The 27,000-nt window shown below is 46.3% G+C and overlaps 1 protein-coding gene across 1 annotated transcript in view; it reads right to left on the bottom strand.

The window, feature by feature from the left end:
* Positions 1-27,000, bottom strand: part of LOC123355839 (antigen WC1.1-like) — a 58,532-nt gene that overhangs the window by 21,172 nt on the left and 10,360 nt on the right. The window contains exons 3-4 of the mRNA XM_044998603.1: positions 13,345-13,659; positions 2,011-2,328 (exon numbers count right to left, since the gene is read on the bottom strand). Coding sequence (XP_044854538.1) covers positions 2,011-2,328; positions 13,345-13,659 — 633 coding nt within the window. The remainder of the gene's footprint in view (positions 1-2,010; positions 2,329-13,344; positions 13,660-27,000) is intronic.

Raw genomic sequence — 27,000 nt, 5'->3', positions numbered from 1 at the left:
GCTACTGGTAAGGCTCTGCCTTGCCCAAGCCTGTGTCTCCCAGGCAAAAAGGACTGAGCCTGCTGAGGGGAAGAAGGTACTTTGTCACAAGGGACATAATTAAAATATGTTACTTGTTTACTTTCATGATAGGACCTTAATGTAAATAAAATACCAGCAAAAAGAACAATAGTATTATTGGGTACAATAGTCATATACAATCAAGAACAATGGAAAAAAATCCCATCAGATTCCTTTTTCCTTCTTTTACTTTAAATGAAGGAAAATTGCACAGTTATAGATTAGGACTTAACAAGGTCACATTAGAACAGCAATTTTGATGTATGTCCTAAGTGACAGAGGGCTAGATCCACAAAGGTATGTAGCTACCTAATTTATAAATTGTTACATATTTATTGAAGCAGGGACTTGACTCTCCCATATTCCAGGTGAATGCCCTGGCCACCAGCTAGAATCAATCTCTCTAGCTTTTTTTTCTGATTCAGTGATTGATTATTTGTAGAAAGTGGAACATTTCCAACAGGAGATACCCACCCCAGCATATCCTATATTCTATAGTGACTAGGGCACTCACCTGTGTTCACATCCCTGCTCCAAATCAGGCAGAGCAGGGCTTGAACATGAATTTCCCAGCTGAGTGCTTTAACTGCTGAGTTATGGGTAAAATGGGGAGATGAGAGGGCTGACCTGGCTTACATGCCTAGCTCCAGGAGTGGGTTCATGACTGAGATCCCTGAGCAGAGGTGCTTACCTCCGCTTGTGTGTCAGGCGGCTGAGGCTTAGCTCAATAGCAGGTTGGCATCTAAAGAACTTTGTGTATCTAGGCCCTATTCCCTTTCTTGGCTTTTCACTGTTGTCAAATTTAGGTGGCTCACTGTTCAGCTTTCTGGCTTCTGGTGCCTAACTCTCCCCACGCATTGTACAGGGAGCTGGGTGTGTGACTCAGAGCTGAGGATTCCATTGGATGGCAAGGCACCTAGGAGTCAGGCCTTGCAATGCCCAAGTCCCTTTGGGGATCTGGCCCAGAGCTACTATCCATGGCAACCTTGGTCAAAACAAGTTGTATATGACTTCCGTTTTTTACTTTTGTCTTCTGATTCAAGACAGCATATTTCTTAAGACTTTAAAATCAAGAAGCCACTATATACACTAGAGCTGCTTGGAAATTCATCCTTTTCCCCACAAAATATGAATGACTATGAATATTTTTCATGTTCCACAAATAAATTTGGGTTTTTCATAGAGCTGTCAAGTGATTAAAAAAAATGAATTGTGATTAATTGTGCAATTAAACAATAACAGAATACCATTTATTTAAATATTTTGGATGTTTTCTACAGTTTCAAATATATTGATTTCAATTACAACTCAATAGAAAGTGTACAGTTCTCATTTTATATTTATTTTTTATTCCAAATATTTAAAGTGTAAAAAATGAAAGAAATAGTATTTTTCAATTCAGCTAATACAAGTACTGTAGTGCAATCTCTTTATCATGGAAGTTCAACTTACAAATGTAGAATTATGTACAAAAAATAATTGCATTCAAAAATAAAACAAATTTCAATTGGTATTCTATTATTTAACAGTGCAATTAAACTGCGATTAATTTTTTTTAATCTCAGTGTTTTTAGTTAAATGTGTGAGTTAACTGGTTAATCAACAGCTCAAGTTTTTCAATAAAAATCTGAACTTTTTAGTGAAAACAGACTTTGTGAAAATTTGTAATCTCATTGTGAAGATTTTTCACAGTAAAAAAGTTTTCATGAATCTTTTTTAACATAAAAATATGAGAGGTTGCTATAGTGCATTAACCGTATAACATGGCTATGCTTTGTTCTGTATATAATATATTTTTACTATAAATGGGTCACAGTTTGAACCTCGGATCCACATCATTTCAAGGATGCTGAGATCTCAGCACAAGGTGGGGTGGAGGCAGGCCTTGGGGTGGGTCATGTTCCCATTGAACAAAGACAGGATATTTATAAGATTTTCACACTAAGTCACCTGAGCAAACAACACCGACATCCTCAGCAATTCCTGCCTGGGCTGTCTCAGATGTGGAGTTGTCACAGAGTGTCAGACGAGTCTCATTTCCTTCACACTGGACCCTTCTCAGCCCCACGGAGCCCCTTCCTTGCTCAGACTTAGGGGGGTTATAAGCTTTCTCAGCGACTCCACACTGGAGCTGTCTGCAGACCACGCTGGCATCGTTCATGTCCCACTGGTCATCCAGGACTCTCCTCCACACACCATGGATGAAAATTTCGACTGTCCCATTGCATCGGCTCTCTCCATACAACAGTCTGAGCGCCTCAGAACGACCTGGGCTCACAGAGACACAAAATAAACTGAATAACACTCCCTGCTGGTACTGCATGAAAAATAATACACAGGTGTGATGTGAAACACAGGTTTTTGTGCCAAGTGGAAGGTAACCCTCACTGCTGTGCAATGATACAGGGAACAACCTCTCTCAAGGGTTTCATTTGTCTGTCTCCTCAGAAATGCAGAAGGTGTTGGAGGGAAAGAATTCCCCAGCTCTGAGATCAGAGCTTGCACGATGTGGAGCTCTCTCCTCTCTAAGGAGTCAATGTGAGTGGAGAGTGCTCAGGAAACCTGGCGGATCAGGCCCCTGGTTCCCAAAACGCTCTCCACAAAAATGCTCAGTGCTCACCCAACACACTGATAGTGGCAGCGCTATGAGATAGTTGTGATTTACAACAGGAGACTTTTCTGCACTCAATTGGGTTTTTCCAGGCCAGGTCTGCAACTGTGGACACTTGAGTTACCTTTCTCATGAACTCTAGATATTGGCTTGGCTGGAGATGATGCTTGGAGGGGTGAATGACCTCTGGGCAATGGGGAGGAAGGTCCCATTTTTTCTAAACATTTGTATATTTCATATTAAAATTTTGTTCACTGTGAGCATGTAAAGATGTTGAAGTTCCTTGTGGGAGAAGCCAAGACGCTTTCAGAGCGGACAGGGAGCTGCAGACAGGGGAGTTTGAGAGGGAGTTTGACAGAGGAAGGCTTATGATGATTAGGAAGACCCGCAACACCTATGCCAGCACTGCTTCTGTCACCTGTGCCTGTAGCCAGACAGAGCACCTGAGCATGGATGCTTCTACCCAGATCCTGGTGTGGTTTTGCAGGGACTGTAACTTGCAATTTCCACTTACGGATATCCAGGTTGGGTGGGGGCATCCAATGTGAAAGGTGCCTACTGGTGGAATCTCTCAGGCAGCAGATGGGGGAGCTACAGGAGGAAGTGGCTAGGTTGAGGAGCATCTGAATCCATGACCAATTCCTGGACAGTGTCCATGTGGAGACAGCTGAGGTAGCTGTCCCAGTACACAGGACTGCTGACACACCACTGGTGGAGGAGGAGATGGCTCAGGGTGGACACTGGCAGCTGGTTACTTCTGGCAGTAGGCAGTGCTCCACCCCTGCTCTGAACCCTCCCGCCATGGTAATAGGTAACCGTTATGCTCTTCTTGATACAGGAGAGAAGGAATCACCGCCTAACGTAAAGGAGGAGAAGCCTCGTACCCCTAAGGCTGGGAGGTCTGCTGCCACCACCGCGAATAGGAAACGTAGGGTAGTGGTGATCGGAGACTCTCTGCTGAGGGGGACGGAGACGCCCATCTGTCGCCCTGACATTTCATCTCGGGAGGTATGCTGCCTGCCGGGGGCCCGTATCCGAGATGTTACAGAGGCATTGTCGAGGATTATCCAGCCCTCTGACTACTACCCCATGCTATTCATCCTTGTGGGTACAAATGATACTGCGAGGTGTGACACTGAGAGGATCAAGGGTGACTACAGGGCTCTGGGAGTACGGGTGAAGGAGTTTGGAGCGCAGGTGGTATTCTCTTCGATTCTTCCTGTCAAAGGTATAGGCCCAGGCAGAGACAGATGCATCATGGAGGTGAATGCCTGGCTGCGAAGATGGTGTCGCCAGGAGGGCTTTGGCTTCCTCGACCATGGGATGCTATTCGAGGAAGAACAGGAGTACTTGTGGCACCTTAGACTAACAAATTTATTTCAGCATGAGCTTTCATGAGCTACAGCTCACTTCTTCGGATGCATAGAATTGAGCACATTCCATTCTATGCATCCGAAGAAGTGAGCTGTAGCTCATGAAAGCTCATGCTGAAATAAATTTGTTAGTCTCTAAGGTGCCACAGGTACTCCTGTTCTTTTTGCGGATACAGACTAACACAGCTGTTACTCTGAAACCTGTCAGTATTCGAGGAAGGACTGCTAGGCAGAGATGGCTTTCACCTTTTGAGGAGGGGAAAGACCCTATTTGCACACAGACTGGCTAACCTAGTGAGGAGGGCTTTAAACTAGGGTCGACGGGGACAGGTGAGTAAAGCCCACAGGTAAGTAGAGAACATGGGGAGATGGGTCAGAAACAAGAGGGAGTGTGGGCTATAATGGCAGAGAGAAAGGAGGGTCAGGGCAAAACTGGGAGGCAAGATCAAACCAGTATCTTAGATGCCTATATATAAATGCGAGAAGTATGGGTAATAAGCAGGAAGAACTGGAAGTGCTAATAAATAAATACAACTATGACATTGTTGGCATCACTGAAACTTGGTGGGATAATACACATGATTGGAATGTTGGTATGGATGGGTACAGCTTGCTCAGGAAGGATAGACAGGGGAAAAAGGGAGGAGGTGTTGCCTTATATATTAAAAATGTACACACTTGGACTGAGGTGGAAATGGACATAGGAGACGGAAGTGTTGAGAGTCTCTGGGTTAGGCTAAAAGGGGTAAAAAACAAGGGTGATGTCGTGCTAGGAGTCTACTACAGGCCACCTAACCAGGTGGATGAGGCTTTTTTTAAACAACTAACAAAATCATCCAAAGCCCAAGATTTGGTGGTGATGGGGGACTTCAACTATCCAGATATATGTTGGGGAAAATAACACCACAGGGCACAGACTATCCAATAAGTTCTTGGACTGCATTGCAGACAACTTTTTATTTCAGAAGGTTGAAAAAGCTACTGGGGGGGAAGCTGTTCTAGACTTGATTTTAACAAATAGGGAGGAACTCATTGAGAATTTGAAAGTAGAAGGCAGCTTGGGTGAAAGTGATCATGAAATCATAGAGTTTGCAATTCTAAGGAAGGGTAGACGGGAGTACAGCAAAATAGAGATAATGGATTTCAGGAAGGCGGATTTTGGTAAGCTCAGAGAGGTGATAGGTAAGGTCCCATGGGAATCGAGACTGAGGGGAAAAACAACTGAGGAGAGTTGGCAGTTTTTCAAAGGGACACTATTAAGGGCCCAAAAGCAAGCTATTCCACTGGGTAGGAAAGATTAAAAAATGTGGCAAAAGACCACCTTGGCTTAACCACGAGATCTTGCATGATCTAAAAAATAAAAAGGAGTCATATAAAAAATGGAAACTAGGACAGATTACAAAGGCTGAATATCGACAAACAACACAAGAAGGCAGGGGCAAGATTAGAAAGGCAAAGGCACAAAATGAGCTCAAACTAGCTATGGGAATAAAGGGAAACAAGATGACTTTTTATCAATACATTAGAAGCAAGAGGAAGACCAAGGACAGGGTAGGCCCACTGCTCAGTGAGGAGGGAGAAACAGTAACAGGAAACTTGGAAATGGCAGAGATGCTTAATGACTTCTTTGTTTCGGTCTTCACTGAGAAGTCTGAAGGAATGCCTAACATAGTGAATGCTAATGGGAAGAGGGTAGGTTTAGAAGATAAAATAAAAAAAAGAACAAGTTAAAAATCACTTAGAAAAGTTAGATGCCTGTAAGTCACCAGAGCCTGATGAAATGCATCCTAGAATACTCAAGGAGCTAATAGAGAAGGCATCTGAGCCTCTAGCTATTCTCTTTGGAAAATCATGGGAGAGATTCCAGAAGACTGGAAAAGGGCAAATATCGTGCCCATCTATAAAAAGGGAAATAAAAACAACCCAGGAAACTACAGACCAGTTAGTTTAACTTCTGTGCCAGGGAAGATAATGGAGCAAGTAATTAAGGAAATCATCCGCAAACACTTGGAAGATGGTAAGGTGATAGAGAATAGCCAGCATGGATTTGTAAAGAACAAATCATGTCATACCAATCTGATAGCTTTCTTTGATAGGATAACGAGCCTTGTGGATAAGGGAGAAGCAGTGGATGTGGTATACCTAGACTTTAGTAAGGCATTTGATATGGTCTCGCATGATATTCTTATGGATAAACTAGGCAAATACAATTTAGATGGGGATACTATAAGGTGGGTGCATAACTGGCTGGATAACCATACTCAGAGAGTAGTTATTAATCGTTCCCAATCCTGCTGGAAAAGTATAACAAGTGGGATTCCGCAGGGGTCTGTTTTGGGACCAGCTCTGTTCAATATCTTCATCAACTACTTGGATGTTGGCATAGAAAGTATGCTTATTAAGTTTGCAGATGATACCAAACTGGGAGGGATTGCAACTGCTTTGGAGGACATGATCATAATTTAAAATGATCTGGACAAATTGGAGAAATGGTCTGAGGTAAACCGGATGAAGTTTAATAAAGACAAATGCAAAGTGCTCCACTTAGGAAGGAACAATCAGTTTCACACATACAGAATGGGAAGAGACTGTCTAGGAAGGAGTACGGCAGAAAGGGATCTAGAGGTTATAGTGGACCATAAGCTAAATATGAGTCAACAGTGTGATGCTGTTGCAAAAAAACAAACATGATTCTGGAATGCATTAACAGGTGTATTGTGAGCAAGACAGGAGAAGTGTCTTTGGTCTGACCCAGTACGGCCGTTCTTAAGTCATTCTTCCGCTCTACTCTGCGCTGGTTAGGCCTCAAGTGGAGTATTGTGTCCAGTTCTGGGCACCGCATTTCAAGAAAGATGTGGAGAAATTGGAGAGGGTCCAGAGAAGAGCAACAAGAATGATTAAAGGTCTTGAACATGACCTACGAAGGAAGGCTGAAAGAATTGGGTTTGTTTAGTTTGGAAAAGAGAAGACTGAGAGGGGACATGATAGCAGTTTTCAGGTATCTAAAAGGGTGGCATCAGGAGGAGGGAGAAAACTTGTTCACCTTCACCTTCCCCCTCTAAGGATAGAACAAGAAGCAATGGGCTTAAACTGCAGCAAGGGAGGTTTAGGTTGGACATTAGAAAAAAGTTCCTAACTGTCAGGGTGGTTAAACATTGGAATAAATTGTCTAGGGAGGTTGTGGAATCTCCATCTCTGGAGATATTTAAGAGTAGGTTAGATAAATGTCTATCAGGGATGGTCTAGACAGTATTTGGTCCTGCCATGAGGGTAGGGGACAGGACTCGAGGCCCCTTCCAGTCCTAGAGTCTATGAATCTATTAGGTCAATGGAGATTTATACAGTGTATATGGCACCTTGCATTTCAAAGGAACCACAGTGCTCCCAAAATATGATCTGTAAACCTGTCAAGTCTTCCTAAATCTATAAACAGTTATAAGAATATACATACAGAGGACAGTAGTGACTCCATATTTAAAGATGAGATTAATATTACACTTAAGGCAGGGATTCAATTACTCTATTTTTTTAATTAAAGTTATGTATGGTCTGATTCTCACATTAAGACTCCTATACTCTGAGCAGGTGCCACGGAGTCACCGGGCAATGCTCCGGAACTACTCCATATGAAGCCAGTCAGGACTCTGGTGGCGTATTCCTCCTCTCCGTGAGCATACTGTCTCCAGAGCAAGAAACTTACACAGCTTCGACCTTCCTGCATCTGACCTCAGAGAATTCAGCATCCCCTTCTCACACCATATGCTTCCCACAGCCAGGGCCGGCTCCAGGCACCAGCCTACCAAGCACGTGCTTGGGGCAGCACCTTGGGAGGGGGCAGCGATTGGGGTTTGTTTTTGTTTGGTTTGGTTTGGCCAGGCGGCACTCAGGGGAGCGGGGACTTGGGCGGTGCGACTCAGCACTCGGGGGAGCGGGGACTTGGGCGGCGCGACACTCGGGGAGGGGTCAGGCGGCGCTCGCGGGGGCGGGGCGGTGCACTTTTTTTTTTTTTTTTTTTTTTGCTTGGGGCGGCAAAAATGTTAGAGCCGGCCCTGCCCACAGCGAGTTCGCATGGGGTGGGGGGCTTCTGCACCCCAATTTGACAGTCAGACATGACTGACAGCCAGCCAGTAAAACAGAAGGTTTATGAGAAAACAGTCTAAAACAGAACTTGTAGGCAAGGGCGGCTCTAGGAATTGCGCCACCCCAAGCAGGGCGGCACGCCGCGGGGGGCACTCTGGCGGTCACCGGTCCCACAGCTCTGGTGGACCTCCCACAGACATGCCTGCGGGAGGTCCACCGGAGCCGCGGGACCAGTGGACCCTCCGCAGGCACGTCTGCAGGAGGTCCACCGGAGCCGCCTGCTGCCCTCCCACGGCACGCCGCCCCAAGCACACACTTGGCGCACTGGGGTCTGGAGCCGGCCCTGCTTGTAGGCCCCCTCAGCCAGGTCAATCTTGGGGCCAGGGAGGCCAGAGCCTCACCTGGGCCTCCCTCCATTTCCCCAGTCAGCTCCAAACAAACTCTCCAGCCCTTCCTCCAGCCTTTGTCTCTTTCCCAGGCCAGGAGGTAACCAGATCTTTGTTCTCCAACCCCTTCAGCTGGCACATTTGCATGGGAGGGGCGCAGGCCATCAGTTGCCAGGAGACAGGGTGTCGGCCATTCTCTGTGCAGACGGCATCACACTGGCCCTCTAGGGCTCTGCAACAATCATGCCGCCTTATCCCAGCACCTAGATACTTAAGAAATGCAAAGGGGAAACTGAGGCACCCACACAGTATTCCAAGAAAACATTAAGAATATTCCCACTTCGTCACAACAGGTGTAAATGAATCTTGTAGTTAGTAAGAATTGGGCCCACTGTAATATCCCCTTACTTCCTACACAGAATCTGTGTCAGTGTCACCCACATTCCTTGTATTGCAGCATTTGACTTTATTTCTCTGACAGGAAGCGAAAGATGCCGTGGGGAGAGGATGTAGGTTTTAGCTGGATACTCTGGGCCTCTGTTACATTAGGGTGTGACCTGCCAGGTGGGTTTCCCATAGTCACCCTCTGAGGGCAGAGCTAGAGTGCAAGGCAGGGGAAGGTTATAAATACAGGAGTTGAAGGGCTTTTATACACTTGAAAGGCTACCATGGCACAGCTGCAGCTGCACCTCTGTAGCCCTTTAGTGTAGACCCTACCTATGCTGACCGGAAGGATTCTCCCTTTGCTTAAGTTGATCCACCTACCCGAGAGGTGGTAGCTAGCTTGACAGAAGAATTTTTCTGTTTACCTAGTGCTTTCTACAGTGGGGGGTAGGTTGTCTTAACTACGTCACTCAGGGGTGAGGATTTTTCATATCCCTGAGTGATTTAGCTGGGTCAACCCAGCTTTTTAATGTATTCCATGTCGAAGACAGCCCTGTGGACTCAGCGGCTGATAGATGCAGCATTGAAAGATGTGTCTGCTGTGAAGGCTGGTCCCAACCCCTGTACCACTGTGGATACAGGGCAGTGCTATTCCAGCTTTATTTGCTAGGGAAGCCCTCCATTGGGATAATGTTTGGTGCACCATGGTGTGTTCTATGGACCTAGATGGAGAGTTGGGGGCAGCATTTGTTACTGTGGAGACCACAGAGACTATGGAATTTACATTTCACTGTCAGCTGACTGCTTTAAACTGGGACTCTGTCTCAGTTAAAGAGAGAGAACGGGGCAGCACTTAGTGAGGTGAGGATATGTGAAGTCTTGCCTGCCTTAGCTGGGTTTATGGGGAGAAGACAGTGTTCTATGGAGTGAGAGCCTTACAGAGATCCAGGGAACAGACATTGCAGAGGCTCCTTCTAATGCTGGTACCGCTTTGAATACAGGCTACAGATTTCTGTTGCAACAGCAAAAGAGAGACCCAGACAACTCTTAACCCAAGCCTCGGGCTGGAACACTGCTAGCTGCCAAGATCCCCAGAGTGTTTCATTGCTCACCAAGTTCCGAAGTGTTTGAAACGACTGAGGTACTGCCATTTCTCAAGCTCTGAAGACACACTATATGTTACAACCACACTGCAAAGACTGAGAAATCATCTCTAAGAGAAGATCAGTGGGGAATGTGTTTTGATGTGCATGCTAAAGTATAGAACATGTTAAGTTGTAACAGAAACAAAAGGGGGACATTCTGAATAAGGAGAAGCTGTAGATTTACTGTTTAATAGCTTTTGTTTAAAGATCAGAGGGGTAGCCGTGTTAGTCTGGATCTGTAAAAGCAGCAAAGAGTCCTGCGGCGCCTTATAGACTAACAGACATATTGGAGCATGAGCTTTCGTGGGTGAATACCCACTTTGTCAGATGCATGTCGTGGAAATTTCCAGAGGCAGGTATAAATATGCAAGCAAGAATCAGTCTAGAGATTACAAGGTTAGTTCAATCAGGGAGGATGAGGCCCTCTTCTAGCAGTTGAGGTGTGAACACCAAGGGAGGAGAAACTGCTTTTGTAGTTGGCTAGCCATTCACAGTCTTCGTTTAATCCTGAGCTAATGGTGTCAAATTTGCAGATGAACTGAAGCTCAGCAGTTTCTCTTTGCAGTCTGGTCCTGAAGCTTTTTGGTTGCAGGATGCCTACCTTTAAATCTGCTATTCCAGGGAGACTGAAATGTTCTCCTACAGGTTTTTGCATATTGCCATTCCTGATATCTGACTTGTGTCCATTTATCCTTTTACGTAGGGACTGTCCAGTTTGGCCGATGTACATAGCAGAGGGGCAATGCTGGCACATGATGGTGTATATTACATTGGTGGACGTGCAGGTGAATGAACTGGTGATGGTGTGGCTGATCTGGTTAGGTCCTGTGATGGTGTCGCTGGTGTAGATATGTGGGCAGAATTGGCACTGAGGTTTGTTGCATGGATTGTTTCCTGAGCTAGAGTTACTATGGTGCGGTGTGCAGTTACTGGTGAGAATATGCTTCAGGTTGGTGGGTTGTCTATGGGTGAGGACTGGCCTGCCTCCCAAGGCCTGTGAAAGTGTGGGATCATTGTCCAGGATGGGTTGTAGAACACTTCAATCTCCCTGGACACACAATAGCAGATTTAAAGGTAGCCATCCTGCAGCCATTTCTCCTTCCTTGGTGTTCACACCTCAACTGCTAGAAGAAGGCCTCATCCTCTCTGATTGAACTAACCTTGTAATCTCTAGACTGATTCTTGGTTTGATTCTGATTATTATTTATACCTGCCTCTGGAAATTTCCACGACATGCATCTGGCAAAGTGGGTATTCACCCATGAAAGCTCATGCTCCAATATGTCTGTTAGTCTATAAGGTGCCGCAGGACTCTTTGCTGCTTTTGTTTAAATGTTATTCATAGTTATTACAATGTTTTCTGTGTGCATTAAATGTTTATTTTACTAAGGCCATATCTACACTATGGGCACTATGGTGACACAGAACAGCACTGCAGCTATGCCGCTGTAGTGTAGATGTTTCCTTCGGTGACAGAAAGGGTTTTACTATTGCTGTAGGTAATCCACCTTTCCGAGTGGTGGTAGCTAGATCAATGGAAGAATTCTCCTATTGTTGTCTACACTGGGGGTGAGGTTGGCATAGTTATGTCACTCAGGGGTGTGAATCCTATTGATCTCATTGATGAAGGCTGCTAAGTGCCTTCATGAAACGTTAGGCTCTTAAACCAGTTAGGCATTGCTGAATGGAGCAACAGTGAAACAGGTGTAAAAAGCCCCTATGGATAGCCAGCAGATAGATGGCAAGTTATCAGGTATGGCAGTTGTCAGGTGGGGCATGGGGAAGCCTTTGAAGATCTTTGGAGAAGCCTGGAGGAAAAAGGACCCCTGCAGTATTTGTGTTGCATTGTAGAGGAAGATCTGCATCAAGGCACCAGCTGCTCTCACCAAGAGCAGGATCTTTCTGAAAGTTTCCAGCTGGCTCAGAAGCCAAGCTCTGGAGCCATCTGAACACTTTCTTGAAAACCAGGATCTTTCGCAAAGAAATGACTATTTCTGTGAAGTGTTGTGGGGAATTAATGATCTACAAACATATATACACACACCCACACACACTGAGCAAACTCTGCAGGTGAGGGCTGCAACCCACCAGCACACAACCCAGGATGAGCAACAGGGAAACATTTTGGCAAGGAACACCAGGGCAAACACCTAATTTTCCAGAGAGTGAAAAGGGATTGTAATGCCCCCGCAGCCTGGATGAGCTCTCTGTATACAGGTTGCTTCTGCAACACCAACTTCAATCTGATGAAGGGCTGAGTCAGCCCTGCTGGGACTGAGGGAATCTGTGAATCACAAACCCCAGGTTTATAGCACAGAGCCATTCTCTCCGGTTCATTCTGTCATAGTTCTAGGATCCACCTTGCCAACCCGCACTGCACCTGGAGGTGTCTCTGATCTGGGGAACTTAAACAAAGAGAGGAACATTTCAATACTCCTACTTACCTTGAGTACTGTAGTCAGTGGGACTACTCCTGAAGATCCTAATCTGGGCAGCACACTGCTCTGTAACTAACATATACATGTCTGTATTAAACTTACCTGAGCAAATAACCCCGGCCGTGTCTCGTGGGGAGCAGCCGTGGTTGCCCAGGGCCATGCGAGAACAATCCCACAGACAGGATTCAGTCCCTTCACAATGAAAAGTGTCGCTCCATACAGTTCCACTCTCTTCCCCGAAATGGGCTCCTCCCTGGATCGACTCGGCATATCCACAGTTCAGCTGATGGCAGAGGACGTTGGCATCTTGCAAATCCCAGTAGGACGCACAGAGGCTTCCCCATGTGTCTCCATGTCGGATCTCCACTCTCCCGGAGCACTCGGTGCCATTCACTAACCTGCCTCCGAGGCAGCCTGAGCACAAGGGAAAGTGAGTGTCGAGATGGTGCAGTGACCAGTGTTAATGGCAATGACAGGGAGGGGAGTGGGAAACAGGAAGGGATTGTTACTAATGTTCAATAATACCAGTTACTCTGTGTGGGGTGTGGGACTATTCCACACCAGCACATTCACAAAGTGATATTCGATCCACATCAGTTAGCGCGAAGGGAGGACCAGGGACCAGAATTTGGTTTCCTTGGTACATTCCATACTCATGTCACCACAAGCATTTCACAGAGGGATCAGTTCCAGCAGACTTGGCTGGTGCAGGGACAGGGTGTCAATTTATGGGCCAGGTCCCCACCTGGTGTAAATCAGCATAGCCTTACTGAGCCAGTGGAGCTTGGCCGATTGACACACTGTGAAGATCTGGCTGAGGATGTTCCCCAGTCCCCAGTTCTTTTCTTTCCTACTGCAGCTGCTCACCTGAACACACCACGCTGGCTTCACTCCCAGGGGGACACTCAGTTGTGCCCAGCGCAGTAACAGGACAGTCCCTCAGGCGGGATTCGTTCCTCTCACAGCCAAATGTGCCGTTCCAGACAGGCCCATCTCCTGTGCCAAAGAGCTGCCCTGCTGGAATCGACATGGCGAATCCACAGTCAAACTGCTGGCAGAGGGTGTGGGCAGCCTGTAAATCCCAGTGGGAGTCACAGAGGGTTCCCCAGGTGCCTCCGTGGCGAAGCTCCACTCTCCCCGAACACCCTGTGCTGCCGTTTGCCAGCCTGTACCCGGCGTACCCTGAGAACAAGGAGAAGGGAGATCAGAGGGACGTTTTTGTTACACAATTCTATACAGAGATGTGACAAAGTATTAATAATTATTTCCCAGTTTAGTGGGCACTTTGTGAATCAGGATGTTCAGATGTGATAATCAGGTTCTTACAGTGCAGGCGTTATTGCCCATGTCTGCCCTTTGTGAGGACCCACCAAACTCCACCCCGGCATGTACCGCTCTGGGCTCAGGGTCACGCCTGGGACAGATTGTCTTGGGCTGGGCCCAGTCTCTGTTTTGGTGGTTCCAAAGTGCTGGTCAGGAGTCTGGAGGGTCTGTCCCCAGGATCTCACACAACTGTCATGTGACAAAACTGGGGTTCTCATGGGTGCTGAGTCCTAGGTTATTGGAAGCTTCCTGAATCAGAACAGTTGCACACAGGGGTCTGACTGGGGACAAAATACACAGTGGTGATACTATAGGTCAGTGACAGCTCTGCAACAATTAAGGTTGAGACAAGGTTTCCTTCAAAGCTAATTTTTTCTAAGTGCTCTAATGTCTGCCTAATTGATGGGATTGTATTGGAATACGGTATTTCACATAGGAGCACAGGGTTGTATTAGTAATTGAAATTTGGGGCCATTTCACCAAGGGGGTTTGAATATACAGCTCCCAGGGAAAAAAGAAAAATCAGCTTGTCTTAAAGTTGACAGATTCTGGCATTCTATTTTTGCTCACAGATAGAGATCAAACCAAGGCTCAGATCATTGCATCAGGGTCTCAGACACTCCAGGGTTACCCCCAACAGAGGATATGTCATTCACGAGCCCTTGGGGGAAATCAAATTAAAATGTTATTTCAAAAAGCGCCTACTTCTCCAGTGAGGTGCTTGAAAAGGCTTCTGCACCTACACACACACCTAATGGACTACACTGAGCAGGTGCACTGAAGGAGGATAGCTATCTGGAAACCTGCTAAACCAGGTGGGTGGCTTTGAGGGTAAATTGTGGTCCTTACAGAGAGGCACCCTCCCGCCACCCCAAGCACTGTGAGTGCAACTCCAGCCCAGAAAAGAAAAGTGATGTTTAAAAAGCAGGTTTATTGCTCCAATTTGTCTCTCTCATGGGGGAATTTTGTTTGGTGCAAATATAATCTGAGTGCAGCAAAATATTCAGAATGTGCTGAAACTGCTTCTGAAAAGAAAACCACTTCCGCATGTGAATGCTGACTGGGAGTGGGAGAGTGATCGGGAGTGCAAGAGCAGATGGGAACAGGGGGAAATGTTTGGGTTCACAGCCAGGGATGTGTTTATTATGGGGAGGGAAACAAATGGGAATGGGAGGTAGGGGAGAGAAGAAGTTGTGGGGGAAGAGAGTGAGGATTGGAGGAGGGGGAGGAGGAGGAGGAGGAGGGGAGAACACAGGAGGGGTTGCAAACTAGGAAGGGTAGCAGAAAAAGTTGGGGGGTTGAGGTAAGGCACATCAGCCATGAATTCTCCCCTTCCATGTGTGTGCTGAAACCTAGGGGAGCCCTGCCCCTTTGCAGGCCTCGATAGCAACTACACAACCACCATTATCCCCATTGCATTGTAACAAAATGTACAGGATGGGGAGGAGCACTGAGGAATCACATAGCAACCTTGTGGCCTACTGGAAAAACCACTAGACTGGGACTATCCCCGGCTATGCTGCTGGCTGACCTTGGGTAAGTCTGAGGTTCTGAGCCCCAGAAGGCGGTGAGAGGCAGACCAGCTGAAAGTCTCTGGGCAAAGCTGGGAAAAATAGGGGTGATGTAATGGTAGGGCTCTACTATAGATCACCCAATCAGGAGAAGGAGCGGATGAGGCATTTCTACAACAAACAGAAATATTCAAAACACAAGACCTGGCAGGAACAGGGGACTTTATCTACCCAGACATCTGTTGGAAAAGAAATAAGGCAAAACACTAAATGTTCAATCAGTTCTTGGAATGTGTTGGGGGAAACTTTTTGTTCCATAAAAGTAGAGGAAGTAACCAGGGAGACCGACATTTGAGACTAGAATCTGACCAAGAGGGAGGAATTGTTCATGAACATGAAGGTGGAAGGCAACTTGGGTGAAAGTGATCATGAAATGATAGCTTTCATGATTCTAAGGAAAGGAAGGAGTGAAAGAAGCAGAATAAGGAAAATGGACTTTAAAAAAACAACAGACTTTAACAAACATAGTGAACTGGTAGATAAGGTCCCATCGGAAGAAAGGGAGGTCAGGAGATCTGACAGTTTCTCAGTATTAAAAACACAATTGCAAGCTATCCTGATGTGAAGGAAAGACAGAAAGAATCGTAAGAGACCAATATGGCTCCACAGGAGCTCTTTAATGACTGAAAATCAAAAAGGAATCCTACACAAAGTGGAAATGTGAAGTACTTGCTAAGGATGAGCACAAAACCACAGCACCAGCATGTAGGGACTAAATCAGAGAGGCTAAAGCACAATATGAGTTACACCCAGCAAGGGACATAAAAAGACAATAAGAAGAAGTTCTCTAAATACATTAGAGCATAAGAGAAAGATGAAGTAAAGAACAGGTCCTCTACTTGGTGCAAAAGAGACCTAATAAGGGATGATATCAAGAAGGCTGAGGTGTTTAATTACTGTTTTGCTTTAATCCTTACTAAATAGGTTAATGGTGAGCAGATACTTAACACAATTAATATTAACAATGAGGGGGAAGGAATGCAAGCCTCACAGAAATTATTAAGTCTACTATCCCCAAAGATACAGTACACAGACACTAACCTGTTAGCCTGAAGCCCCTGTATTTGACATTCCTGAATGTACACAAGAATTTGACAGCACTGGAATTCATGATTTTGTATGTTTAGCCACTGCCAGCTGAAACTCAAACATCACACAGCTAAAATAGTTTTACCACCTTGAGAGGCAAGGCCAAATAGCTGCATGCTCGCAGTTTTTCTTATCAAAATGAAAGAATAAAATAAAAAATAAATGTACTGTAAAAATAGGAAAAAATGTTTGGACAACCCACCTTGATTTTAGGTGTCTCTAACATGTAAGTTTTATTGTTGTTATAAGTAGAAATATTTTGCTAATAAAAATAATGAATTGTTATTGGCTGTTGCTGGGGAAATTACTAGCCTATTGGCGGCTATTACGAGCTGTGTGCTTTATCCAAAGAAAATGTACAAAAAAATATTTAGAAAGTGTGCTTTGAAGCAGTCTGAGGGAGTTTTCCTTTTGGCAAGGATTTGACACCAGTAGTCAGATGGAAGGAGGGAGCCTCGGTAACCTGGCTGTTAATTTATTGAAACAATTTCAGACTTTTATGTAACTATAAATATTTGGAATGCTCTGCTCCCTACTTCTACAGCATACACGTGTGTGTGTATGTGCACACTTGAAACCTAAAAAAAAAATAGTTTTAGGTAAAGCACTCTGCTTTGTATCAGTCATTTATCAGACAGAGGAGTTATGGCCACATTATTTTTTTCCTCAAAGAAAACCAGTTAAGTTGCCACTGATTTGGGTTCTAAAACCCCTGGGTAACAACCCCAGCTGAAGACACACTCTTTACCTTAACACACAGCACTGAGCTGATTTATGTTAAAACCAAGAATAAGTTTATTAATAAAGAACATAGACTTAAATGATAATAGGCAGAGATAACAGAAGCAGAAAATGCTTACAAAAAAAATACAACACTTTCTAGTGTCTAAGACTTTACTTTAGCAAATTATGATCTTTGCCTCAACAGCTTTCTCATATCAAGCTACCAGCATCTCCAAGCTTTCCGGCAGGAGGCTCCAACATTCATGGAATTAGAGGGTGCTGTCCCCTTTGCCCCCTAAATGATGGGTAACTAAGAAGTTCACTCTCCTTTTTTGTATACTCTAGTCAATTTTTGAAATGTGTTAGTCTGAAGTGCCTCCCGAGATAAATTTCTTCTCCTTTGCTATTTGACTCTTTCTGGTGACTTCCCAACAACCTCTTGGCTCATATGTAACGTAATTTCCAGTGTCTCTGGCCTCACCTTGCTCAGTTTACATTTGAGACACAGGCAAATGGGCAAAACAACATCCCTTTGTCTAGGACAAACTTGTTTATCAAGTCTGTCCCCAAAACATATTTTAGGAACATATTTCCATCACATATACATAGCTCTATTTGCCATCTGTATATACCTCACACAACGATATCCATAACCAGCATGTCTCCAGTTTTTATATGATGTTTACACAATACACTGTTATAGTACAATAATACTCTATACAATCAGTTGTTTCAACTGCTTATTTTGGGGGTTCAGGCCCCCTGTTCTCCCACTGGAGTGTCTGGACCCTGATTGTCACACAAAGATACATAAGGATCTAGCTGAAGCACTGGTGGAACCATTACCAATTATCTTTGAGAACTCACTGAGGACAGGTGACGTCCCAGAGGACTGGACAAGGGCAAGCACCTATCTATAAAGACTGGAATAAAGAGGATCCTGTCAGTTTAACTTCAATACCCAAAAGATACTGGAACAAATTATTAAACAATCAGTTTATAAGCACCTACAATATAATAGGGTTTCAAGGAGGAGCCAGCATGGATTTGCCAAAAATAAATGATGCCATGCCAACCTAATTTCCTTCTTTGACAGGGTTACTGGCCTCATGGATAGGGCTGAAGTAGTAGATGTGAGATATCTTGATTTTAGTTAGGCTTTTGATGTAGTTGCACATGACATTCTCATAAACAAATTAGAGAAATGTGGTCTAGATGAAATGACTAGAAGCTGGATGCACAACTGGTTGAAAAATCATACTCAAACAGTAGTCATCAGTGGTTTGAAACTGGGAATGTGTATCTAGTGGGGTGCCATGGGGTCAGTCCTGGGTCTGGTACTATTCAATATTTTCATTAATGACTTGGATAATGGAGTGGAGAGTATGCTTATTACATTTGCCGGTGACCCAAGCTGGGAGGGATCGAAAGCACTTGGAGGACAGGATTAGAATTCAATATGACCTGGACAAGTTGCAGAGCAGATTTGAAAACAAGATGAAATTCAATAAAGAAAAGTGCAAAGTACTACACTTAGGAAGGAAAAGTCAAAGGCCTGGTCTACACTAGGCGTTTAAATCGGTTTTAGGAGCGTAAAACCGATTTAACGCCAAAACCGTCCACACTAGGAGGCACCTTATATCGATTTTAATGGCTCTTTAAACCGGTTTCTGTACTCCTCCCTAACGAGAGGAGTAACGCTAGTATCGGTATTAACATATCGGATTAGGGTTAGTGTGGACGCTGATCGATGGTATTGGCCTCCGGGAGCTATCCCACAGTGCACCAGTGACCGCTCTGGACCGCAATCTGAACTCGGATGCAGTGGTCAGGTAAACAGGAAAAGCCCCGCGAACTTTTGAATATTTCCTGTTTGCCCAGCATGGAGCTCCGATCAGCACGGGTGGCGATGCAGTCCGAAATCAAAATAAAAAAAAGAGCTCCCGCATGGACCATGCGGATGTGATCGCTGTAAGGGCAGGCAAATCCGTTCTATCCGTTCTATCAGCGCTCCGTTACAGAAGATGAAATTCAGAATCCTTTTTTAAAAATCTCCAGACAGACGCCATAGCAGGGACTCAGCGCACTGCAGCATGACAAGCGTAACGGAAAGCCAAAGAATCAAATGGACGCTCATGTACTGGAGGACTGAAGCTATCCCACAGTTCCTGCAGCCTCCTAAAATTATTTGCATTCTTGGCTGAGCTCCAAATGCTTCTAGGGTCAAACACAGTGCCCGCGGGTCAGGGCATAGCTTGGCAATCTACTCACCCACCCCCCACCCACCCCCAGAAGCGAAAGGTAAAACAATCCTCTGACTCTTTTACATGTCACCCTATCTTTACTGAATGCTGCAGATAGACGCGATAGTGCAGCACTCAACACCAACATCCTTGCTCCCCCCCCCCCGCCATGGGTGGCTGATGGTACAAAAGGATGGAAATCTATCTTCATCATCAGCATAAGCTGATCGTGCAAAAAGATGGAAATCCATCCTCATCATCAGCCTCAGCTGATGGTACAAAAGGACTGGTAACCGTCCTCGTCATCAGCCTATTGGCCCTAATTTTTTCTGGTGGATGGATGGTGCAATATGGCTGGTAACCATCCTCATCATAGCAACAGGGGGCTGAGCTCCATCAGCCCCCACCCTTCATGTGTAAAGAAAAGATTCAGTTGCCCCTGGACTAGCAGTGGGATGCTGGGCTTCTCTCCTACACACTGCTTAATGTCCTGTCTGGACTATCATAGCAGCTGGAGGCTGCCTTCCACTCATTTCTCACTAACAAGTCAGTGTGTCTTATTCCTGCATTCTTTATTAATTCATCACACAAGTGGGGGGACAATGCTACGGTAGCCAAGAAAGGCTGGGGGAAGAATGGAATCAACAGGTGGGGTTATTACAGGAGCACCCCCTGTGAATAGCATACAGATAATAATTTCTGCGGGCTCTGACACAGAGCAGGTGGTTCTCTAGCACACTTGCCTATATTAGGCAGCACTGATTCTATTTTTAGATACCAAAAAGGAGAGATTGACTCAGGGAGTCATTCCCAATTTTTGCTTTTGCGCCCCTGGCTGATCGGCCAGGGGCACTTATGACAGCAGCCAATGGTACAAAACGATGGAAGGTACAATATGGCTAGTAACCACTCTTGGCTTTTGCGCCCCTGGCTGATTGACCAGGGGCACTAGCAGCAAATGGTACAAAAGGACTGGTAGCCATGATCATCCTCAGTTCCAATTTATGGAAGGGTTTGGATGGTGCAATATGGCTAGTAACCATCTCTGCTGTCATGCAAAAGCAAAAGCATGCTTCTGTGTAGCGCTGCTGAATCGCCTGTGTGAGCGGCATCTAGTACACATACGGTGAGAGTCACAAACGGCAAAAAAAGCTCCATGATTGCCATGCTATGGCATCTGCCAGGGCAATCCAGGGGAAAAAGGCGCGAAATGCTTGTCTGCCGTTGCTTTCCCAGACGAAGGAGTGACTGACGACATTTACCCAGAACCACCCGCGACAATGATTTTTGCCCCATCAGGCACTGGGATCTCAACCCGGAAGTTCCAAGGGGCGGGGGAGGCTGCGGGAACTATGGGATAGCTAGGGAATAGCTACCCACAGTGCAACGCTCCAGAAATCGACGCTAGCCTCGGACCATGGACGCACACCACCGATTTAATGTGTTTAGTGTGGCCGCGCGCACTCGATTTTATAAAATCTGTTTTACAAAACCGGTTTATGCAAATTCGGAATAGTCCCGTAGTGTAGACGAAATACTCAACTTCAAAAGGGAGAATAACTGTACTAGGTGGTAGTACTGCTGAAAAAGATCTGGGGTAACAGTAGATCACAAACTGAATATGATTCAACAGTGTGATGCAATTTTGAAAATGCTAGTATCATCCTGGTGTGTATTAACAGGAGTCTCGTATGTAAGATACAGGAGGTAACTGTCCCTCTCTACGGGGCACTGATGAGGCCTCAGCTGGAGTACTGTGTCCCATTCTGGGTGCCACACTTTGAAAAAGATATAGAAAAATTTGGAGATGGTCTAGAGGAGAGCAACAAAAATGATAAAAGGTTTAAAAAAACTGACCTATGAGGAGAAGTTAAAAAAAACTCGGCATGTTTTAGTCTTAAGAAAAGAAACTTAGGGGGGGACCTGATATCAGTCTTCAAATATGTTAAGTGCTGTTATAAAGAGAACCATGGTGATTTTTTCTTCCTGTCCACTGAAGATAGGAAAATAAGTAATGGGCTCAATCTGCAGCAAGGGAGATTTATGTTAGATATTAGGAGAAACATCCTAACTAGAAGGGTAGTTTAGTTTAGTTCTAGAACAGGCTGCCAAGGGAGGTTGTAGAATCCACATCATTGGAGGTTTTTAAGAACAGGGTGGATAAACATCTGTCTAGATTTAACTGGTCTTGATGCAGTGCAGGGGGCTGGACATGATAACCTCTCAAGGTCTCTTCCAGCCCCACATTTCTATGATTCTTTGAAGATACTTCACTGCTCTCTGTCTCCATTTCCCATCTGTGAAATGTGGATAATGATGTAAGTACTTTGAGAACTACTGATGAAAAGCTCTCTATAAAACTAGGCCTTTTGATGATTATTCACAGTAGCCTATCAGCTGCAAACCTAGGTGAGAACTACACCTCTACCTCGATATAACGCTGTCCTCGGGAGCCAAAAAATCTTACCATGTTATAGGTGAAACCGTGTTATATCGAACTTGCTTTGCTCCTCCGGAGTGCGCAGTCCCACCCCCCTGGAGCACTGCTTTACCGCGTTACGTCCGAATTCGTGTTATGTCGGGTCGCGTTATATGGGGGTAGAGGTGTACAACTGTTTAAATAACTATTGACTCCTACCAACAAACATTTCTCTTTCAGTTTAAAAAGCTAGGAAATTAAATGGCAAAAATCTTTGTTAATGCAGAGTTAAGGTTGCCCGTTGATAGCACATGCGCTTCCAGAACGTTGGGTTCAGCAAAACTCAAACTTCTGAACACCAGAAAACACAGAGTTCAGATAAACGCCCACGCAATGTTAACTCTGCCCTCTTCAAGCAATGCCTCACAACACCCATAACACACAGGCTCCCACTCTGCCTGTTCACTATAATAGACAGGCACTATCTGCACTTTCCCTATGCTCAAACACTGAGCCTACCCCCTGAGAGCATACCACACTTGCAAAATATAACAACCCCCCTTTTACCGCCCTTTACACATCAACACAAGATATCACCTAAACATATACTTTCCTCTACCCATCATTAAATCCACACACAGCTCTCATGTCCCAACTCTCTACCGACAATATGCATAGCAAGAGGAATCCAGTGCCCTGCTCCTGACACAGACTACACAAATGATGCTAACTACAACCTCAAGGTCCATATGCACATCTTTCCTTTGATAACACATGGGGGCACTCAAGCCCAGATCTCCTCATATCACATTCACAGCTCTCTGATGCTCCTCAAACTAATCCTCAGATCTCCTCATATTATAACCACAGCTCTCCCAAGCTGCTCCATGTATTCTTCCACCATTCAATACAGCCACAGCTAATGCAGTGACTGCTGCTGGAGAGCAGTTAAGCCCCGTGGTTACTGCGAGCTCCAGGAGGATCCCCTGGTGAAGAGCTGCTTGGGGGCACTGAAACAGAAACTCTAAGAGTTGTGAACTGCCTCAGTCAGCTCAACAGTGCTCAATCTGGGGCTTTCAGATAAAAAGCAAACACTGGTGACTATCTCCCTGCCCCGTAGTTGTAGAGTTGTTCTGAGACTGTGGGTAGAATTGAGGATTCAGAGCAGACTTTGAGTAGAATTAAATGGTAAAAAAACATCATTAATGCAGAGTTAAGGTTGCCCAATGATACCCTGGGCGCCTCCAGAAAGTTGAGTTCAGCAAGGGAGGGTCTCCCAAGTACAGGGCACAATCCCACAGGTGCTGAGAGGATTCTGTGAAAGTCTGAGCACCCTCAGCTGCCACTGCTGGATCAGGCCCAAAGTGAGTCAAACACACCATTGAAGGGATAAAGGAGGGAAGGAGCATGAGGAGGTGAGAGCTATATTATCACTAGAAGCTCACACAAAGAAATTTGTAGAAATGAGCACTAAGGAGCTGAGGTCTCCCTCTCTCCCAGCCACCAGCCTTATTCTACCTGGCTGGTTTTTGAGTCCCCTGGCTAGTTTTCCTATGGCCTTGCCAGTTGCTGGTCCAAAGGTGTTATTGGCTGGGGGCGGGGGAGGATTTGGTGTTGCCAGGATTTCTAAGCTGTGCACAAATGCACCTGGACATGAAATGATCTCGGAGGTCTAGCTATGCGTGTCACAGCTGGAAACACACAATGGCCTCCAGTCTGATGTGCTCATCCTGATCTGCATGTGTGCAGTGTGCCAAGGCAGACACCAGTCAATGGGAGAGCAGTGCCCCATTCACAACCCCACTCACAACCCCAAATCCCACCAAACCTCCCCTAACTTTCTGAGCACTGAGCCCCTCCCCATGTTTGCCTCCAGCCCTGGGACTAGGCCCTGCCCACAGACCAGTCTCGCCTCTTCTGGGATCTCACCCTGTCCTCAGACCAGTGACACCTCCCCTGGGATCTGGGCCTGCCCACAGATGGGGCAGTTTTTCTGTGCCTTGGAGGTAGCAACCCCACCCTATACAGAAAGGCATCACCTCTCCAATCCTGTCTTCCTCTCTCCAGGACTTTACCTTTCAGGAAAAAGAGATCTCTGTTTTCTATTTCCCCCAGCCCATCCTAATACCCAACCTGGCAGCATGATCATGGCCAGCCAGCCAGTGCTCCTCATTGACAAAGGACAGGCTATCCAGCTGGCTGCTGTGGACTGGGCTTTCGGCCAGTGGTATGTTCCACAGGCAGGCTAGTGGGCAGTTCAGATCCTTTCCAGGCTCTGCCGTTAGCGGTGACGTTGGGAAAAGCACCTCACTAGGTGGCCCCGCCCTTCTTTTAGCTCATCCATTTAGATTTGTTTCCTGACAAGACTCTGGCTTTGACAAGAAAGTGACCTTTGTTACACATATAAGAAGATCCCAGGAATGTCACTCTGTGAGTCTCTCTGAAGTCTAGGATTTGTGCTGAGTCAGTGTGAAATGCTGGGGCCAGCTACAAGCATGGCTGAGAGCTCCTCTGGTTCAGAATATCACTAGGTTCAGACATCGCTGGGGTTCATGGTCACTTACCATCCAACTTTTATGTAATAAGCCACTTCCAACTCTCAGAGTTTCCCTTATTCCAAATAGCGCCATCTCCTGTCACTGTCACTGGGGCTGAAGACAGTGAGATGCCCCCATCTCCCTACAGTCTGTCGGCATGTGGGAGTGAGGCTGCCCTGAGTAAAGTTGACTGCCACCTTCCACTGTTTTCAATTAGACTGAAGCTCTCAGGAAACATGACTGCTCTTGTATGGCTGAGGGGGATGGACAGGGCCCAGGGGCAGCAGAGACCATGAGAAAGGAGAGTGGGGAGGGTGCAGGGAGCAGGACACTGGGGAGCAGGCAGGAGGCAGATTTAGGGGTTTCAAAGGAATGGCGTGGAGAAGTATGTGAGGCAGGAGGAAAGCTGGGGGGCAGAGGGACATGGGGGGCAGGGGACAGCTGGAGGTGGAAAGGAGGTTGAGAGGGATGTAGGGGGATGTGAAGTGCAGGGAGGCTGAGAGGGCTGCAGAAGACAGCAATGGGGATGAGAGATGAAGGAGATTAGGTGGCCGATACCCAGCCTTGGGTTGGTGGTGGAGGTGGGGAGTCCCCTTCAAGCAGCCAGGGGAAGGCAGTCTTGCAGTGTTTCCAGATCTTGCAAGCTGATTGGGAGTCATGGGATTTTGCTGCCTACAAAAGCACCAGAGGAGCAGGTGCGAATGTGATGACACAAGAATCTCCTCTAATACTCCAGTTTTCAGGGCTGGACCAAGCTCTGTGCGAGAGCTTCAGGGCTGAGGACACAGACCTGCCTGATACTGAGCCCTGCCTTCATGTATGTCCCTAGAGCAGAGAGAGGGTCCCGGGCAGCAAAAAGCAGGGGAGAATGAAGATGGGAAACTGTTCCTGCTGGGAACCAGGCAGAAGACAAGCCAACTTGCCGCAGGATGCAGGGGAGTGGGGAGTTAGGGAAGTGATGTAGCTGGGTCCTAGATGGTGTCCCAGGGCAGCAGGAGTCAGGGAAGTATTGCTATGGGTGAAGAGGGAATGAAGAGTAGTTCATCCTCCAGCTGAGCAGCCAGAGAGAGGTGTGTTTTGTGTGCGCATTACCAGGGTGACTTTTCAACCTGAAATTATCACACACACACTGGCAGGGGAACAGAGGGCAGTTAAAAATTCCCAAGACAGACCAGGCTGAAAACATACTTTAGCAATACATACAGTATTGGTACAGTGATATATTTAGCTTGGTGAAAGGCACCTTGGTCATAAGGCCTGGTCTACACTAGGACTTTAATTCGAATTTAGCAGCGTTAATTCGAATTAACCGCGCACCCGTCCACACCAGTAAGCCATTTAATTCGACCTAGAGGGCTCTTTAGTTCGAATTCGGTACTCCACCCCGACGAGGGGAGTAGTGCTAAATTCAACATGGCTATGTCGAATTAGGCTAGGTGTGGATGCAAATCGAACTTAGTAGCTCCGGGAGCTATCCCACAGTGCACCACTGTGTTGACGCTCTGGACAGCAGTCCGAGCTCAGATGTTCTGATCAGCCATACAGGAAAAGCCCCGGGAAAATCTGAATTCCTTTTCCTGTCTGGCCAGTTTGAATCTCAATTCCTGGTTGGACATCATGGCGAGCTCAGCAGCACTGGCAGTGATGCAGAGCTCTCCAGCAGAGGAGTCCATGCAATCTCAGAGTAGAAAGAGGGCCCCAGCATGGACTGACCGGGAAGTCTTGGATCTGATCGCTGTGTAGGGCGATGAGTCTGTGCTTTCGGAGCTGCACTCCAAAAAACGGAATGCAAAGACCTACGAGAAGGTCTCCAAAGCCATGGCACTCAGAGGATACAGCCGGGATGCAACGCAGTGCCACGTGAAAATCAAGGACCTGAGACAAGGCTACCAAAAAATCAAAGCGGCAAACGGACGCTCCGGAGCCCTGCCCCAGACATGCCGCTTCTACGAGGCACTGCATGCCATTCTCGGTGGGTCTGCCACCACTGCCCCACCAGTGACTGTGGACTCTGAGGATGGGATAGTGTCGACGGGCAGTTCCTCGGCGATGTTCGCGGATGGGGAAGATGAGGAAGGGTTTGTGGAGGACGAGGCAGGCGACAGCGCTTACAATACTGCTTTCCCCGACAGCCAGGATCTCTTCATCACCCTCACAGAGATCCCCTACCAACCCTCACCGGCCGTTAACCCGGACTCTGAATCAGGGGAAGAATCAGTCGGTAAGTGCTATAAACATGTAAACATTTATTTTTTAAAAAACAGGAATAAAAACTATATGAAAAGAAGGTCAATGCATATAGGGATCGAACAGAAATCCTCATGGGACAGTTCAACGAAGCTCTCGGAGAGGTACTCGAAAAGCCTCCGCAGGAGGTTCCTGGGGAGAGGTGCCTTATTGGGTGCTCCGTGGAAGCACACTCTTCCGCGCCAGGCCATCCTGAGGTATAGTGGGAGCATTGCCTCGACCAGCATGGCAGCATAGGGCCCTGGTCTGTGCAGGGATTCACGCAGCATGCGCTCTCTGTTTCTCCTGGTGACCCGCCTCAGGGTGATCTCGCTCGGCGACTGCTGCATCTAATTAGGGGAATTACTTTAATGTTACTATTGTGAATGCTT

This window comes from Mauremys mutica, chromosome 1, assembly GCF_020497125.1.
Source record: "Mauremys mutica isolate MM-2020 ecotype Southern chromosome 1, ASM2049712v1, whole genome shotgun sequence".
Lineage (NCBI taxonomy): Eukaryota > Metazoa > Chordata > Testudines > Geoemydidae > Mauremys > Mauremys mutica.
Note: the sequence above shows the minus strand (reverse complement) of the source record. Positions and strands in the feature narration are given on the sequence as shown.